The 14108-nt window shown below is 51.4% G+C and overlaps 2 protein-coding genes and 1 non-coding gene across 3 annotated transcripts; 1 reads left to right on the top strand and 2 right to left on the bottom strand.

Annotated features, from left to right (window-relative positions):
• Positions 1 to 329: 329 nt before the first annotated feature.
• Positions 330 to 6059, bottom strand: LOC134433181 (E3 ubiquitin-protein ligase TRIM39-like). The gene is made up of 7 exons (XM_063182056.1): positions 6054 to 6059; positions 5106 to 5846; positions 4777 to 4872; positions 3866 to 4096; positions 3264 to 3286; positions 2275 to 2390; positions 330 to 1617 (listed from the first exon to the last, which is right to left on the bottom strand). The coding sequence occupies exons 1-7, from the start codon at positions 6057 to 6059 to the stop codon at positions 1103 to 1105; spliced, it is 1728 nt and encodes a 575-aa protein (XP_063038126.1). The 3' UTR covers positions 330 to 1102.
• Positions 509 to 580, bottom strand: TRNAE-CUC (transfer RNA glutamic acid (anticodon CUC)). The gene has a single exon. It is a non-coding gene; the product is annotated as a tRNA-Glu (tRNA).
• A 1632-nt stretch (positions 6060 to 7691) lies between the features above and the next one.
• Positions 7692 to 13849, top strand: LOC134433193 (E3 ubiquitin-protein ligase TRIM7-like). Its single transcript, XM_063182071.1, has 8 exons — positions 7692 to 8111; positions 8618 to 8713; positions 9894 to 10124; positions 11260 to 11282; positions 11451 to 11566; positions 11947 to 11976; positions 12588 to 12832; positions 13232 to 13849. Exons 1-8 carry the CDS (start codon positions 7692 to 7694, stop codon positions 13547 to 13549), a joined length of 1479 nt encoding a protein of 492 aa, XP_063038141.1. The 3' UTR covers positions 13550 to 13849.
• Positions 13850 to 14108: the final 259 nt, after the last annotated feature.

The following is a 14108-nucleotide window of genomic DNA, read 5'->3' on the forward strand; positions in this document are numbered from 1 at the left end:
TTCTAAAACTTATTTTTCCCTCTCTGATATTACTATTTCTTTTCCAATTATTATCCCTCTTTTTAAAAGCATTCATCCCCTTTTCTCAAATTATTATTCCGTTTATCGAATGATCCTTTTTCGAATTTCCCCCCTCTTTTCCATATTGTTCCTCGTTTTAAAAGGAAATTTTATCGAGAAATTGCTCCTTGTAAATAATCCTAATGCAAAATAAACAATTGACTCCTCAATAATGGCCATTAATTAATTTCAGTATTCAACTGCAATTAGTTTAGCACAGCTACCAAATGCCTTTCTTATAAACGTAATGAAAAAAAATACAATTAGCATTATTGTTTATTTATTTATGTATTTATTTATTCATTGCTCGGTAACAGAAGGCGCTGGGACAGGAAGAAGGGGATGAGGCACAAAAAAGAGGAGAAAAGGAGTGTTTTGGGAGTTAGGAGATGTTTAAATATTAGTAGATTTTTCCAAAAAATTACTTTTTAGGGCAAGTAAAAACACATTCCCTGACCGGGAATCGAACCCGGGCCGCGGCGGTGAGAGCGCCGAATCCTAACCACTAGACCACCAGGGAGCTGTGATAAGGGCCTTATCGCTCATAAGACGACCTAAACACAAGATTTTGGGGTTGAATTCACTAAAAAAAGAGGTCTCTGTGCATTTTATCCCTTTTTATTTCTCACTCCCAAATGGTAAAAGCCTCTCAGAACCCTCGGACCAACATTTCTCTGAATTCTTCTTGCAGGAAAATGGAGATGATGGAAATGATGGAAAAAATTATCGAGAAATGACGGAGAAATGAGGGAGAAAATTGTACAGAAATGAGGGAGAAAATGACAGAGAAATGATGGAGAAACTATGGAGAAATTATCGAGAAAATGATCGAGGAATTATGGAGAAATTATTTAGAAAATGATGGAGGAAATTATGAAGAAATGATGGAGAAAATAATGGAGAAATAATGGAAATGATGGAAAAATGATGGAGAAATGACGGAGAAACGATGGAAATTATGAAGAAATGATGGAGAAGCAATGTAAAAAATGCAATTTCCCACCCAAACCCCCTCTCAGCTGCGTACCCCACCTCGGGGGGCTCAGGGGCTGAGCCTGAAGCAGCACCCCCTGCCCAGGCACAGCAGGGGCAGCAGCTCCTCGCCCCCAAACCTCGCCGCGGGGTACGCGAACATCGGCACCTCCCTCTGCACATCGAAAAACGCCACGCGCCCGCCCTCATAGTCCAGGTAGACCCCGACCACCTCGGGGGCCTCAGGGAGGGCGATGGGGACACTGGGGGACGTCAGAGCCTGGCACTGGCTGCCGCACTGCCCCACGGCCCAGATCCCCCGCTCGGGCTTGACGCTGACCCGGCCCTTCCTGGCCACGGAGGCCTTGGCCACGCCGAGGGCCCAGGCCGAGCCCTGGCACACCTGGACCTCCCAGTAGTGGCGGCCGCAGGTGAACCCCTCGCGGGCCAGCACGCAGCGGGAGGAGTCGAAGCGTTTGGGGTGCTCGGGGACGGATCTGCGGGCGTCGTCCCAGCAGACGCATCTCCCATCCTCGGACAGGGCCAGGCGGGGGTGGGCGGTGTCGGGGTCCAGCGTCAGGCTGACTGCGGAGGGAGGGAGGGATGGTTGGGGTCTGACCCCGCCAGAGATTTGGGGTGGGTTTGTGCCACCTTTGGGATTGGCTTTGTCTCACCTTTGGGGGGACAAATGATTAAGAAAATGATCAAGAAATGATGGAGAAATGATGGAGAAATTACGGAGAAATTATGGAGAAAATTATCGAGAAATGATGGAGAAAATGATGGAGAAAATTATTGAGAAAATGATTGAGAAATGATTGAGAAAATTATTGAGAAAATTATTGAGAAAATGATTGAGAAATGATGGAGAAATGATGGAGAAATGATGGAGAAATGATGGAGAAAATTATGGAGAAATTATGGAGAAAATGATCGAGAAATTATGGAGTAAATGATGGAGAACTTATAGAGAAACTATGGAGAAATTATGGAGAAAATTATGGGAAAATTATGGAGAAATTATGGAGAAATTACAGAGTAAATGATGGAGGAAATGATGGAGAAATTATGGGAAAATGAAGCTCTGGAGTGTGGGGGTTTTGCTGGTCATTTGGGGCTGTCCCGGCGCTCCCCTTTCTGAAGTTTCCACGTGGAAATTTCTGGAATTTCCACCTTTGTGGGGCACTTTCCAAATGTGGTACTGACACAGCGCGCACCCCCCTTTCCCTGCTCCCTCCCTACCTTGGAATTTCTTCAGCATCTCCTTGAGGGTGACATTTTCCTGGGGCGGCCCTGTGGGTTCCTCTGCCAGCTCTGCTGAGGTCTCCACCGGCTCTGGGGCGCTCTGCTCCTCCAGCCTGGAAATCAGAAAAATAATTTTTCCACAAAAATTTGGAATAGTGGGACTGGAGAGGCAGCTGGGAAGGCTTGAAAAACCCTTTCTGACCCAAACCATCCCAAATTTCCATGATTTTATGACTCCCTCCTGTCAGGTTTTGGCATCTCCAGGAGGTTTTTGGGATCTGCTCCTCCTGGAGAACAGTTTCTGACCCAGCCATGGCTGAGGAGCCTCTGGATGGTGAAGATTTTTACCAGTGGAAATTAGGGAATAAAAACAATTTTCTTTGCCCGCTTTCCTCCTTCCCACCCCCAGTCTGGAGGGGACACAATCAGATCTGTCAAGGGTGTAAAATTCTAATTCCCAAAATTCTAATTCCCTCAGAATTTAACCCTTTTAGATCCAGCTCCCTGTTTTTGAGGAGCAAAATCCCATCCCTCCAGAATCAGCCAGGTTTTCACAGATCAGAGAGCAGCCACAGCAGAACTGGAGGTTCCTTCATCCCCTGAAGGTACCTGACCCCAGTCTCCACCATCCTAACTGGACTTTGGTGGTGTCCCAGCCGTCCTGTGTCCATCTCAGGGGGTTTTGGGGTTCCTTCACCCCTCTGAAGGTACCTGACCCCGGTCTCCACCATCCCAACTGGATTTTTGTGGTGTCCCAGCCGTGTCCTGTGTTCGTGCCACACAGGTCAGGGTTTGTTGGGATTTTGGGGTTCCTTCCCAACCCTGAAGGTATACCTGACCCTGATCTCCACCATCCTAACTGGATTTTTGTGGTGTCCCAGCCGTGTCCTGTGTCCATCTCACACAGGTCAGGGGGTCTTGGGGGTTTTGGGGTCCACCAAAGCCAAACAAGAACACGTCGGGAACTCAGATAAGGAGCCACAAACCTGCTCAGGATGTCTCTGCTGTCCTGCAGGGGAGAGACAGACACACACACAGACAGACACGCAGACACTCAGACAGACGGACGGACAGGTCAGGGCGGAGCCAGCCCGGGGTGAGCAGCCAGGGAGGGCTCCGGAGTGACCCTGGGGAATTCCGGATCCGCGGGAATGCAGGTGAGGCCGCTCTGATAAGCAGCTGGGTTATCGGCATCATCGCCCCGCCCACGGTTGCGGCTCCTAATTAGCATCTCTGCTCATTTGAATGTTTGGCTGTTTGAATATAGGGGTGTTTGGATGTTTGAATGTTTGGCTGTTTAAATGTATAGGGGTGTTTGAATGATTGGGCGTTTAAATATTTGGATATTTGAAAGTTTGTTTGTTTGAATGTTTGGCTGTTTGAAAATTTGGATATTTGAATATATGGCTGTTCAAATGTTTGGCTGTTTAGCCAAAGGATTTTTTATATCTCCAGGCTGGAGAAGCACAGCCCAGTGGAAGGTGTGTTTGCTGTGTTTGCTGTGGCTCCGGGAGGCCCCTTCCTGCCCAAACCTGGGATTCTCTGGGTTTTCCAAGGCTCGGGATTTGGTGTTTTGGTGGCTCCTCACCTGCAGCAGCTCCCAGGGCGGCTGCCGGCACTTTTCCTCCAGCTCCTGGATCTGCCGTCCCACGGAGGAGATGCGCTCCGAGAGGCGGCCGACGCTCTCCTCCCGCCTGCGCTCGATGTCCCGCTCCAGCTGCGCCAGCCGGGCCAGGAGGAGCCGCTCCTGCCCCTCCAGGAGCTGCTGCAGCTCCCGCACCCGGCACCGGAGCCGCCGCCGCTCCGCCGCCACCCGCTCCTGCCACGGGAACACCGGAGGGGCTGGGAGGGAGGGAAGCGCCAGCGGGGTGGGCTTGGAAGGGGATTTGTCACCGCCAGGGTTCTTGCAAATAAATAATTTTTTAAAATTATATATACATATTTTATGCATTTATATTATATTATGTTTTGTTATATATAAAATATGTATTATATATTTTATATACAATATATAAATATATTGCATATTTTTATTTTTATATATATGTGGGGGTTTGTTTGTTTATTTTTGGGGTTTTTTTGGGGGGGGGTTTTCTGCCATTTCTAGGCGGGGATCGCTGGCAAAGCGTTTTCCCATGGCCCGTAAACTTTGCACCCAAAAAAGGCTCCGGACCTTTGGACGAGGGAAGGTGCAAAATAAACCCATAAACAGATTAGTCAGTGTTAGAGATCAGGGAAAGGGAAAACAAGGCAAAAAAAGAAAGATGCAATTGGGGTGATTCCCGTTTTCTGAGGAATCTGGGGATGTGCCCCACTTGTGAGCACATGGAAAGAGGCAAAAATCCTGGGAAAAATCCAGGTTTGGGTTGGATACCTGAACTCACGGCGGGGAATTTCCTCGCCGTGAGGGCGGCGGCGGGCACAGGTGTGCCCAGGTGTGCCCAGGTGTGCCCAGGTGCGCCCAGGTGCGCCCGCAGGGACAAGGGAAGGGTCACCCACCTGCAGCTCCGAGCTCTTCCTTTCCTCCGCCGCCTTCTGCCCCAGCATCTTCTCTCTGCGGTCCCTGAGGATCTGCGCGTGAGCCTGGAATCTCTCCTGAGAGAAGCAAAAACACCAACAGCGGCTCGGTGCCTTTCCCTCCATCCGGGGGAGAAGCACCAACAGCGGCTCGGTGCCTTTCCCTCCATCCGGCGATACCGGGAGCGCGGGGCGGGCGGGAATGGGAGCGGCTGTCACCCAACGGGCGGAAAGCGCAGAAATCCCAACTTTTGCAAGGAAAACCACACTCACCTGGCCTTTCCCTCCTCCCCCTCATCCCTCACCCCCACCTTGTGCTCCTCCGCCGCCTCCTCGATGGGCACGGCGGCGTGCAGCCGGTGCTCCGGGGAGCGGCGGCACTCGCGGCACACCGGGCTCTGCTCCTCCTCGCAGAACAGCTTCAGCGCCTCGCCGTGCTTCGGGCAGAGCCGCTCCCCGTCGCGGGCCCGGCCGCGGAGGCTGAGGCGCTGCGCGATGCGGATGATGCCGGCCAGCTCCGCGTTGGGTCTCAGGCTGCGCTCCGGGGCCGCCTCCCGGCAGCGCGGGCACGCGAAGCTGTCCCGGCAGCTCCGCCAGCAGCGCTCGATGCACGCCCGGCAGAAGTTGTGCCCGCAATGGATGGACACGGGCTCCTGGAAGAGCCCGAGGCACAGCGGGCACGAGGCTTCGGCGCGGAGCTCGGCCATGGCCGCGCCGCCGGCACCGGACCGGGTCCGTCCCGGTTCCGCCTCGGTTCCGTCCCGGTTCCGCCCTGGTTCCGCCTCGGTTCCGCCCCGGTTCCGCCTCCGGTCCGCGCCTCGGGTCCGCGCCTCGGTTCCGCCTCGGGTCCGCCTCAGGGCCGCACCGGTTCCGCCTCGGTTCCGCACCGGTTTCTCCTCGGGTCCGCCTGGGTTCCGCCCCGGTTCCGCCTCCCCCGGGGCCGCGGCGGCTCCGCTTCCTGCCGGTGTCCCGGGCTGAGAGCGGGAGCGGAGCGGCTGCGCTGCCGAGATGAGCCGGGCTCGGCGCCGGGCGTGGCGCGGGGCGGTTTGGCTCTGGGGCTGATACCGGGCTTAGCACCGGGCTCGGCACCGGGGCTGATACCGGGCTTAGCGCCGGCTGGTTTGGTACTGGGGCTAATACCGGGCTTAGCACCGGGGTTAAACCGGGTTTGACGCCGGCTCGTTTGGGGGTAATACCAGGCCTGGCGCCGGAATTGACACCGGGCTTGGCACCGGCTCGTTTGGTACCAGGTCTGATACCGGCATTGGCACCGGGTCTAATACCGGGTTTGGCACCAGGTTTGACACCAGGTTCATTCATCAATTACCGGCTCGGTTGGAATCCGCCCTCAGCCCCTTTTTCACTCCTTTCTCCCCCAAAAAACACCCAGGGAAAGGGCGAGGCCGCCCCAGGCCTCCCCTCGAAGTCTGAACCAGGAACCAGCCTGGTTTTGCTGCTTTCAATGTATTTATTTTTAATTTACTCATTGATAAATTTAATTTACATGCGTGTTTAATTTATTGAGTCACTCTTAGTTAATTAATCAAAGGGCAATTAATAATTGGGGCCGTGGGGACAGAGCTTGGAGCAATCCTTGGCTCATTCTTTGCTGCTCATTCCCGATTGTTCAGAATTCCCAAATTCCCCATTTTTCAGCACTCCACCCCTCCCCACCCCTACGTGTGCAGCTACAGCACCTTTATTCAAAAATAATTTTTTTGCTCCTTTCACTTCTCCTTTTTCACAGGAAATCGCTTCTCTCACGGCTCGGGGCTGACCACAGACTTTCCTATCTTTAATTTTATTTTTAACTTTCCTTTTTTTCCAGTAGCCCCCCCAGACAAGTGCAGAAGCCACCGGAACTCGGGGCTGGTACCGAAGCGATGATTTTTTTTTTTTTTTTTGCCTTTTTTAAATTGAGGAAATCGGTCAAAAACTCACCCGCCGTTAATTCTGTGAGAGAGTTTTTGGGGGGTTGTGGGTTTTCCGGTGCTCGGAACATTCAGACTGAAACCTGGGGGGCGGCTTGGTGCTGAAAACACTTTTTTTTTTTTTTTTTTTTTTTTCCTTAATCTGGGTCCAAGGTTGATTTATCGGGGGGTGAGTCCTGCAAAGAGTTGGGATGGATAAGGATCCCCTTTGCAAGCGATTTCTCTCCTTGATTATCCGTGAAATCGGTGATTATCCGGGTGCGATCACGGTGAATCCTCGGGCTCAAGAGCGAGCTGGAGGCTCGGGTTTAACCGGCAAGGAGAGATTTCCTCACTGCCAGAGGAAAATAAAATCACTAATCCAAGTTTTTCTGCAGGATTTTGCCCAATTTCTTCTAGGTGTGAGTAAATCCAGGGATGGGATCAACCTGCCTCCTTTTCTCGCCGTTTCGGAGGAAAAACCTCAATAAAAATTCTCTAAAATCTGAATTTAAATTTATTTTTTAAAAATGCAAGGACAAGGGTGGGAAGTTCCCGCCTGATGGATGCAGGTCCCTCCATCCTCAGGCCCAGGATTTTGGGGCCAAATCAGGAAGATTTTGGCCACTGCCCACCCTCCATCCTCAGGATTTTGGGCTCAATCGGGAGGATTTTGGCCACTTCCCACCCTCCATCCTCAACTCACACGGGGGCAGGATTTTGGGGCCGAGTCAGGAGGATTTTGGCCACCTCCTACCCTCCATCCTCAGCCCCACCTCGGGCAGGTTTCTGGGGCCAAAAGAGCGTATTTTGGCCACCTCCCACCCTCCATCCCCAGCCCCTCCGAAGGCAGGATTTTGGGCCAAATCAGGCGGATTTTTGCCACCTCCCACCCTCCCTCCCCATCCCCACCAGGGACAGGAAGGCGCCGCCTGCCCCGGAGCGCGGGGACACCGAAAGCGGCGGCGGCGGCGGCTCCGGGCAGCCATGGACGAGCTGCCGGGCGAGGCCTCCTGCCCCATCTGCCGGGAATATTTCCGCGACCCCGTGTCCATCCACTGCGGGCACCACTTCTGCCGGGCGTGCATCGAGCGCTGCTGGGAGTGGCCCACGGGCGGGTTCGCGTGCCCGCGCTGCCGGGACACGGCCCCGCGGCGGAGCCTCCGCCCGAGCCGCGAGCTGCAGCGGGTGCTGGAGCTGGCGCGGCGCCTGAGCCGCGGGGAGGCGCTGGGAGCCCGGGAGGAGGAGGAGGAGGAGGAGGAGGAGGAAGGCTGCCGGAGGCACCGGGAGCCGCTGGAGGCTTTCTGCAAGGAGGACGCGGCTCTGCTGTGCGCCATCTGCCGCGAGTCGCGGGCGCACCGGGCGCACACGGTGCTGCCGCTGCCGGAGGCGGTGCGGGAGTTCGAGGTAATCGCGGTTTCCACCCAAAAATGTCCCCCCGGGCCCCCAGACCCTTTAGGGGATCGGGACACGCTCAGCCGCTTCTGCTCTCTCTGTTCTCCGCCGAGCCTGGAGCGATCGGGGTCCTCATCCTCCTCCTCCTCATCCTCCTCATCCTCCGTGCCGCGGAATTCCGGCCGCTGTCCCGCTCCAGCGCCCAGCGGGCACCAAATCCCTAAATCTGCAGGAATATGGGCAAAAAGAGCGAGATTTTTTTACTGGAGCCCACCCCTAAATCTGCAGGAATGTGGGCAAAACGAGCAGCATGGTTTTCATGGAGCCCACTCCTAAATCTGCAGGAATATGGGCAAAAAGAGCGGGACAATTTTCCTGCAGACCATCCCTAAATCTGCAGGAATATGGGCAAAAAGAGTGGGATTTTTTTTTTCCTGGAAATGGGAGGAGAAACGGAGTTACCAGCACTCCAACCCCCTTCCCAAAAAACGGGATTTTTATATCTTTCCTTCCCTCAGGAACAAATCCAGGCCGGGCTGCAGACCCTGAAGGACGACAGGGACAAACTCCTGGAGCTCCGGGAGGCTGAAATGAGGAGAAACTGGGAGTGTTTGGTAAATGCTTTGGAGCGGAGGGGCGTGATTTATTAAAAATATTGATATTGATCTGGTACCCATATCCAAGTATGACAGACAAAGACTCTCTGACAGTTTAAAGTTAGAAAGTGAATTTCAGGATAGTTCTCAAATTCACACCGCGATTTACAGGTGATTCCAGAGCCCTTTTATCTATACAAGTATTGAATACCCAAAATAAAATTACATATTCATAACTTTGGCACATCCCAGTCCCCGCTTTGTATGGCAATCAGTTCAAAAGCTAATTAAGCATGCGTAGTTTGTTCCTCAAAATGAGTCGGTGGTCCCTTTCATGGGGAAGGGTCCCAAAACGAGGAAATAAATGAAGTCTTCCACCTTCTGACCCTTCTACGTTTTCAATGCAAATGTGAGAATTGAACCCATTGGCAGAACTCCCATTCCCCATCTTCAAACGATTTCAGAACAGAGGAGGCCACAATTGTATAATGTTCCTAAAAACAATTGTGTTATGTTCCTAAAAACAATTGTCTTATGTTCCTAAAAACCATTTATCAGTTTCTATATTCTTCATTGCAAACCCAGCTAACCAAACATTATGTTGACAAGCAATCAATTATTAGTTAACTACTAACTCTTAACTCCATCATTTATTTTGATTAACTCCAATAAAGCTTATCTCTCTAACTAAGATCTCAGCTCCTATAAAATCCCTAAATCCTTTAAAATTTACATTTTAGGCGGGGGTGTCTCCTGATGGACTCCCGACAGAGGAGGCCTACAATTGTCTTGTGCTCCTAAAAACAATTGTCTCCTGTTCCTAAAAACCATTTATGAGTTTCTATATTCTTCATTATAAACCAGCTAACCAAGCAATCAATTAATTACAAACCCAACTAACCAAACATTGTGTTGACAAGCAATCAATTATCAGTTAGCTACTAACTCTTAACCTCATCATTTATTTTGATTAACTCCAATAAAGCTTATCTCTCTAACTAAGATCTCAGCTCCTACAAAATCCCTAAATCCGTTAAATTTTATGTCTCGGGCAGGGGCGCGTCCCGATGGATTTAGAGGGGGGCGGCCGTTCCTGGGGCTGGGGTCTCTGTGCAGGGAGGGGTTTTGACTAAAAACCCAAATCCAAATCTAAATCCAAATCCAAATCTCTCCTTTGGCCGTGTGTGGCACCCGGCAGGAGCGCACCGAGGCGGAGCGGCGGCGCCTCCTGTCCCATTTCCAGGGGCTGCGCCTGTGCCTGGAGGAGCTTTGGCGGCGCCTCCTGGCGCGGCTGCGGCGCCTGGAGAGCGACCTCGGGCGAGCGCAGGAGGAGGCGGCGACGGCGCTGACCCAGGAGATCTCCCGGCTCGAGAGCCGCGCCCTGGAGCTGCAGCGGCGGCGGCGGCAGCCGGCCCGACCCTTCCTGCAGGTGACGGGGGCGCGGCTGGCGCGGGGGGGACCCCGAGATAAGCGGGAAAGTCTCCTGGAAAAGTCGGAAAGTCTCTTGGAAAAGTTGGGAAGTCTCTTGGAAAAGTTTGGAAGTCTCTTGGAAAAGTCGGGAAGTCTCTTAGAAAAGTCGGAAAGTCTCTTGGAAAAGTTGGGAAGTCTCTTGGAAAAGTTGGGAAGTCTCTTTTCTCAGAGAAAGTTTCTTGTCCTGAGAAAAGTCGGAAAGTCTCTTAGAAAAGTTGGAAAGTCTCTTTTCCCAAAGTTTCTTGTCCCGAGAAAAGTTGGAAAGTCTCCTTTCCCAGAGAAAGTTTCTTGTCCTGAGAAAAGTCAAAAAGTCTCTTTTCTCAGTGAAAGCCTCTTGTCCCCAGAAAAGTTGGGAAGCCTCTTAGAAAAGTTGGAAACTCTCTTTTCCCAAAGTTTCTTGTCCCGAGAAAAGTTGGGAAGCCTCTTAGAAAAGCTGGATAGTCTCTTTTCCCAGAGAAAATTTCTTGTCCTGAGAAAAGTCGGGAAGCCTCTTAGAAAAATTGTAAAGTCTCTTTTCCCAGAGAAAATTTCTTGTCCCGAGAAAAGTTGGAAAGTCTCTTTTCCCAGCCAAGAAGGAGTCAGAGCTCTTCATTTATCATTCTCAATTTTATCTTTTTTTTTTTTTTTTTTTTTTTTTTTTTTTTTTTTTATTGTATCAATGTTTATTGTATGTTATCTATAAATTTTTTTCTCCTGTCCAGCCAAGGTCCACTCAGCAGAACAGTCAGAGGCACTCTGCCTGCACCCAGGGTGGAGTTGTCTTTTTATACAAACAACTACAATATTTACATATGCGCTGTTTAAAACGACAATATTTAAATTACCTACAATATTAAATTTAAAAATAAAAAAACTACAGTATTAAAATTAAATAAAAATTAAACAGACAGTGAGCTTCTACTCTAAACCAAACCAAAAGTGCCAACATCACAGCCGAAGATGGAGGCCAAGAAGAAGAAGGAGGAGGAAGGCTGGACACGCCCACATCCCTCCATTTTGCCCCCTGAACCCCCATTCTAAAAACCCCAAAAATCTACTTTTTCACGTGATTCCGAGTGATTCACCGTGCCCCGTGTCCCTTCTCTCCCCTCCAGGACATCAGCAGCACCTTGAGCAGGTAAGGGCGGGGCTTCCTGAGCACCAAAATATTCGGGTTTGTGCCCAAATCCCTGGTTTGGCCTCGTTTAAAGACCAAAATATTCAGGTTTTTGCCCAAATCTGTGGGTGTGCACAGGGAAATCTCTCCGGGGTGGATCCTCAACCTCTTTTTTCCGTCCTTTTCCAGCCTCAGAAATGAAAATTTCCAGCTGCCCCCGTCGCCTCTTCCAGATTTGGAAAATAAAATTCAACGTTTCAGGGAGGAAAATGTTCCCCTGGAGGAGACACTGAGGAGATTCCGAGGTATTGGAGCAGGCTGGGGGATGAAGAGATTAATTTAATTTATTTTATTAAATTAAATTAATAAAATTTAATTTAATTAAAAATTAATTTATATTAAATTTGCATTATACATTTAATAATTGAATTTTAAAATTTATGATAAGTTTTTTCTATAGTTAATATGCATACGTGCATCCATAAATTATATTTGTGTACTTAGAGCACATGCAGTAACTTATTGTGATTATTTTAACTGCAATTATTTTAACTGCAATTAGGTTTTTATTGCAACAAAACGTTGTAATTCTCAGCATGGCAGAGCAGCCTCCCCAAATTCCCATTCCCACTTTTTCCCGTATTTTTCTATCAGTCCGTATCTCCCCTTTCTCCCCTTTTTTCAGACATCCTGACCTTCGAGCTGCCCGAGAGAAGTGAGTCCTGGGGTGGGGGAAAATGAGGGGGAAATGAGGGGAAATGAGGGGAAATGAGGGGAAAAGGAAATGAGAAATGAGGAGAAAATGATGGGAAATGAGGGGAAAATGAGGGGAAATGAGGGGAAAATTAGGGGAAATAAGGAAGGGAAAATGAGGAGGAAATGAGGAGAAAATGAAGAGAAATGAGGGGAAAATCAGGGGAAAAGGAAATGAGAAATGAGGGGGAAATGATGGGAAATGAGGGGAAAATGAGGTGAAATAATGAAGGGAAAATGAGGAGGAAATGAGGGGGGAAATGAGGGAGAAATGAGAGGAAAATGAGGGGAAAATGAGGAGAAAATGAGGAGAAATGAGGGGGAAATTAGGGGGAAATGATGGGAAATGAGGAGAAAATGAGGGAAAATGATGGGAAATGAGGAGAAAATGAGGAGGAAATGAGGGGGGAAATGAGGGGAAAATGAGATGAAAATGAGGGGAAAATGAGGAGAAATGAGGGGAAAATTAGGGGGAAATGATGGGAAATGAGGAGAAAATGAGGGAAAGTGATGGGAAATGAGGGGAAAAGCCCCGCGGGGAAGGCAGGACCCACGGGATCCCCTCTGCCGCAGTGACGGTGACGCTGGACCCCAGCACTGCCCACCCCCGGCTCCTCGTGGCGCCCGACGGGAGCAGCGTCAGCTGGGAAAGAGCCCAACCCGGGGACGGAGCCCAACCAGACCCCGGCACCGACCCCAGCACCGACCCCGGCACCGACCCTTCCGTGCTGGGCCGTGAGGGCGTCACGGGCGGGAGGCGCTGCTGGGACGTGTGGGTGGCACCAGAGGGGTCCTGGGCGCTGGGGGTGGCCAGGGAGATCCCCGGGAATGGGAGAGAGACCCCCAGGAATGGGGAAGAGACCCTCGGGAATGGGGCAGAGACCCTCGGGAATGGAGCAGGGATGCCCGGGAGTGGGACAGAGACCCTCGGGAGTGGGGCAGAGACCCCCAGGAATGGGGCAGAGACCCCTGGGAATGGGGCAGAGACCCTTGGGATTGGGGCAGAGACCCTTGGGAGTGGGGCAGGGATGCCCGGGAGTGGAACAGAGACCCTCGGGAGTGGGGCAGAGACCCCCGGGAATGGGGCAGAGACCCTCGGGAATGGGGCAGGGATGCCCGGGAGTGGAACAGAGACCCTCGGGATTGGGGCAGAGACCCCCGGGAATGGGGCAGACACCTTTGGGAATGGGGCAGAGACCCCCAGGAGTGGGACAGACACCTTAGGGAATGGGGCAGAGACCCCCGGGAGTGGGGCAGAGACCCCTGGGGGCTCCGAGTGGGAGCTCTGGTCCATGGGGCTCTGCCAGGGCCAGTTCTGGGCTCTCACCTCCCTGGAGCGCGTCCCGCTGTTCCTCGCCCGGGTGCCCAGCAGGGTGAGGGTGGCCCTGGACTACGAGAGGGGCCAGGTGGAGTTTTTCAATGCCGACGAGAGGAGTTTGATCTTCGCCTTCCCGGCGGCCTCGTTCCAGGGGCAGAGCGTCCGCCCCTGGTTCCTGGTGTGGGGAGAGGGCGCCCGGCTCACCCTGTGCCCCTGAGCGCCCCCAAATCCTGGGGTTTTCTCACCATTCCTGGCTCTCCCGGGGATTTGTGGCTGCTGGAGTCACTGAGCATCCCTCAGGGTCGCTGTCCTGAGGTGTCACCCCAAATCTGGGGGCTGAAAACGGAACTACCTCTGTCCCACCCCATCCTGCACCACCCCAATCCCTTTTCTGTCCTCCCCTCTGGCTTTGGATGAATTAAAAACCCAAAATTTGCATGTTTCAACTTCTCTGTCTGGTGTTTGCTGCCTCTGGGTGTTTCATTTAATTTTGCTTAATTAAACCCCATTTGTTTAACTAAACCCCATTTGTTTAATTAAATCTCATTTGTTTAATTTGTTTAGTAATTTAATTTGTTTAATTAAACCTCATTTGTGTTTGTTACCTGCAAGAGCCACAAGCCCAGGGACTGTCCCTGTCCCTTCTCCCTGGAGGCCACGTCCCACTGCTGGCACTCAGGGAGGACACAGAGGGGGAAATCACAATTTAAAAATTATTATTAATTATTGTTTTTATTATTAACTATATAAAACATGGAATCCACAGACCTGGTCAT

The sequence above is a fragment of the Melospiza melodia genome, unplaced genomic scaffold (assembly GCF_035770615.1).
Source record: "Melospiza melodia melodia isolate bMelMel2 unplaced genomic scaffold, bMelMel2.pri scaffold_148, whole genome shotgun sequence".
Taxonomy (NCBI): domain Eukaryota; kingdom Metazoa; phylum Chordata; class Aves; order Passeriformes; family Passerellidae; genus Melospiza; species Melospiza melodia.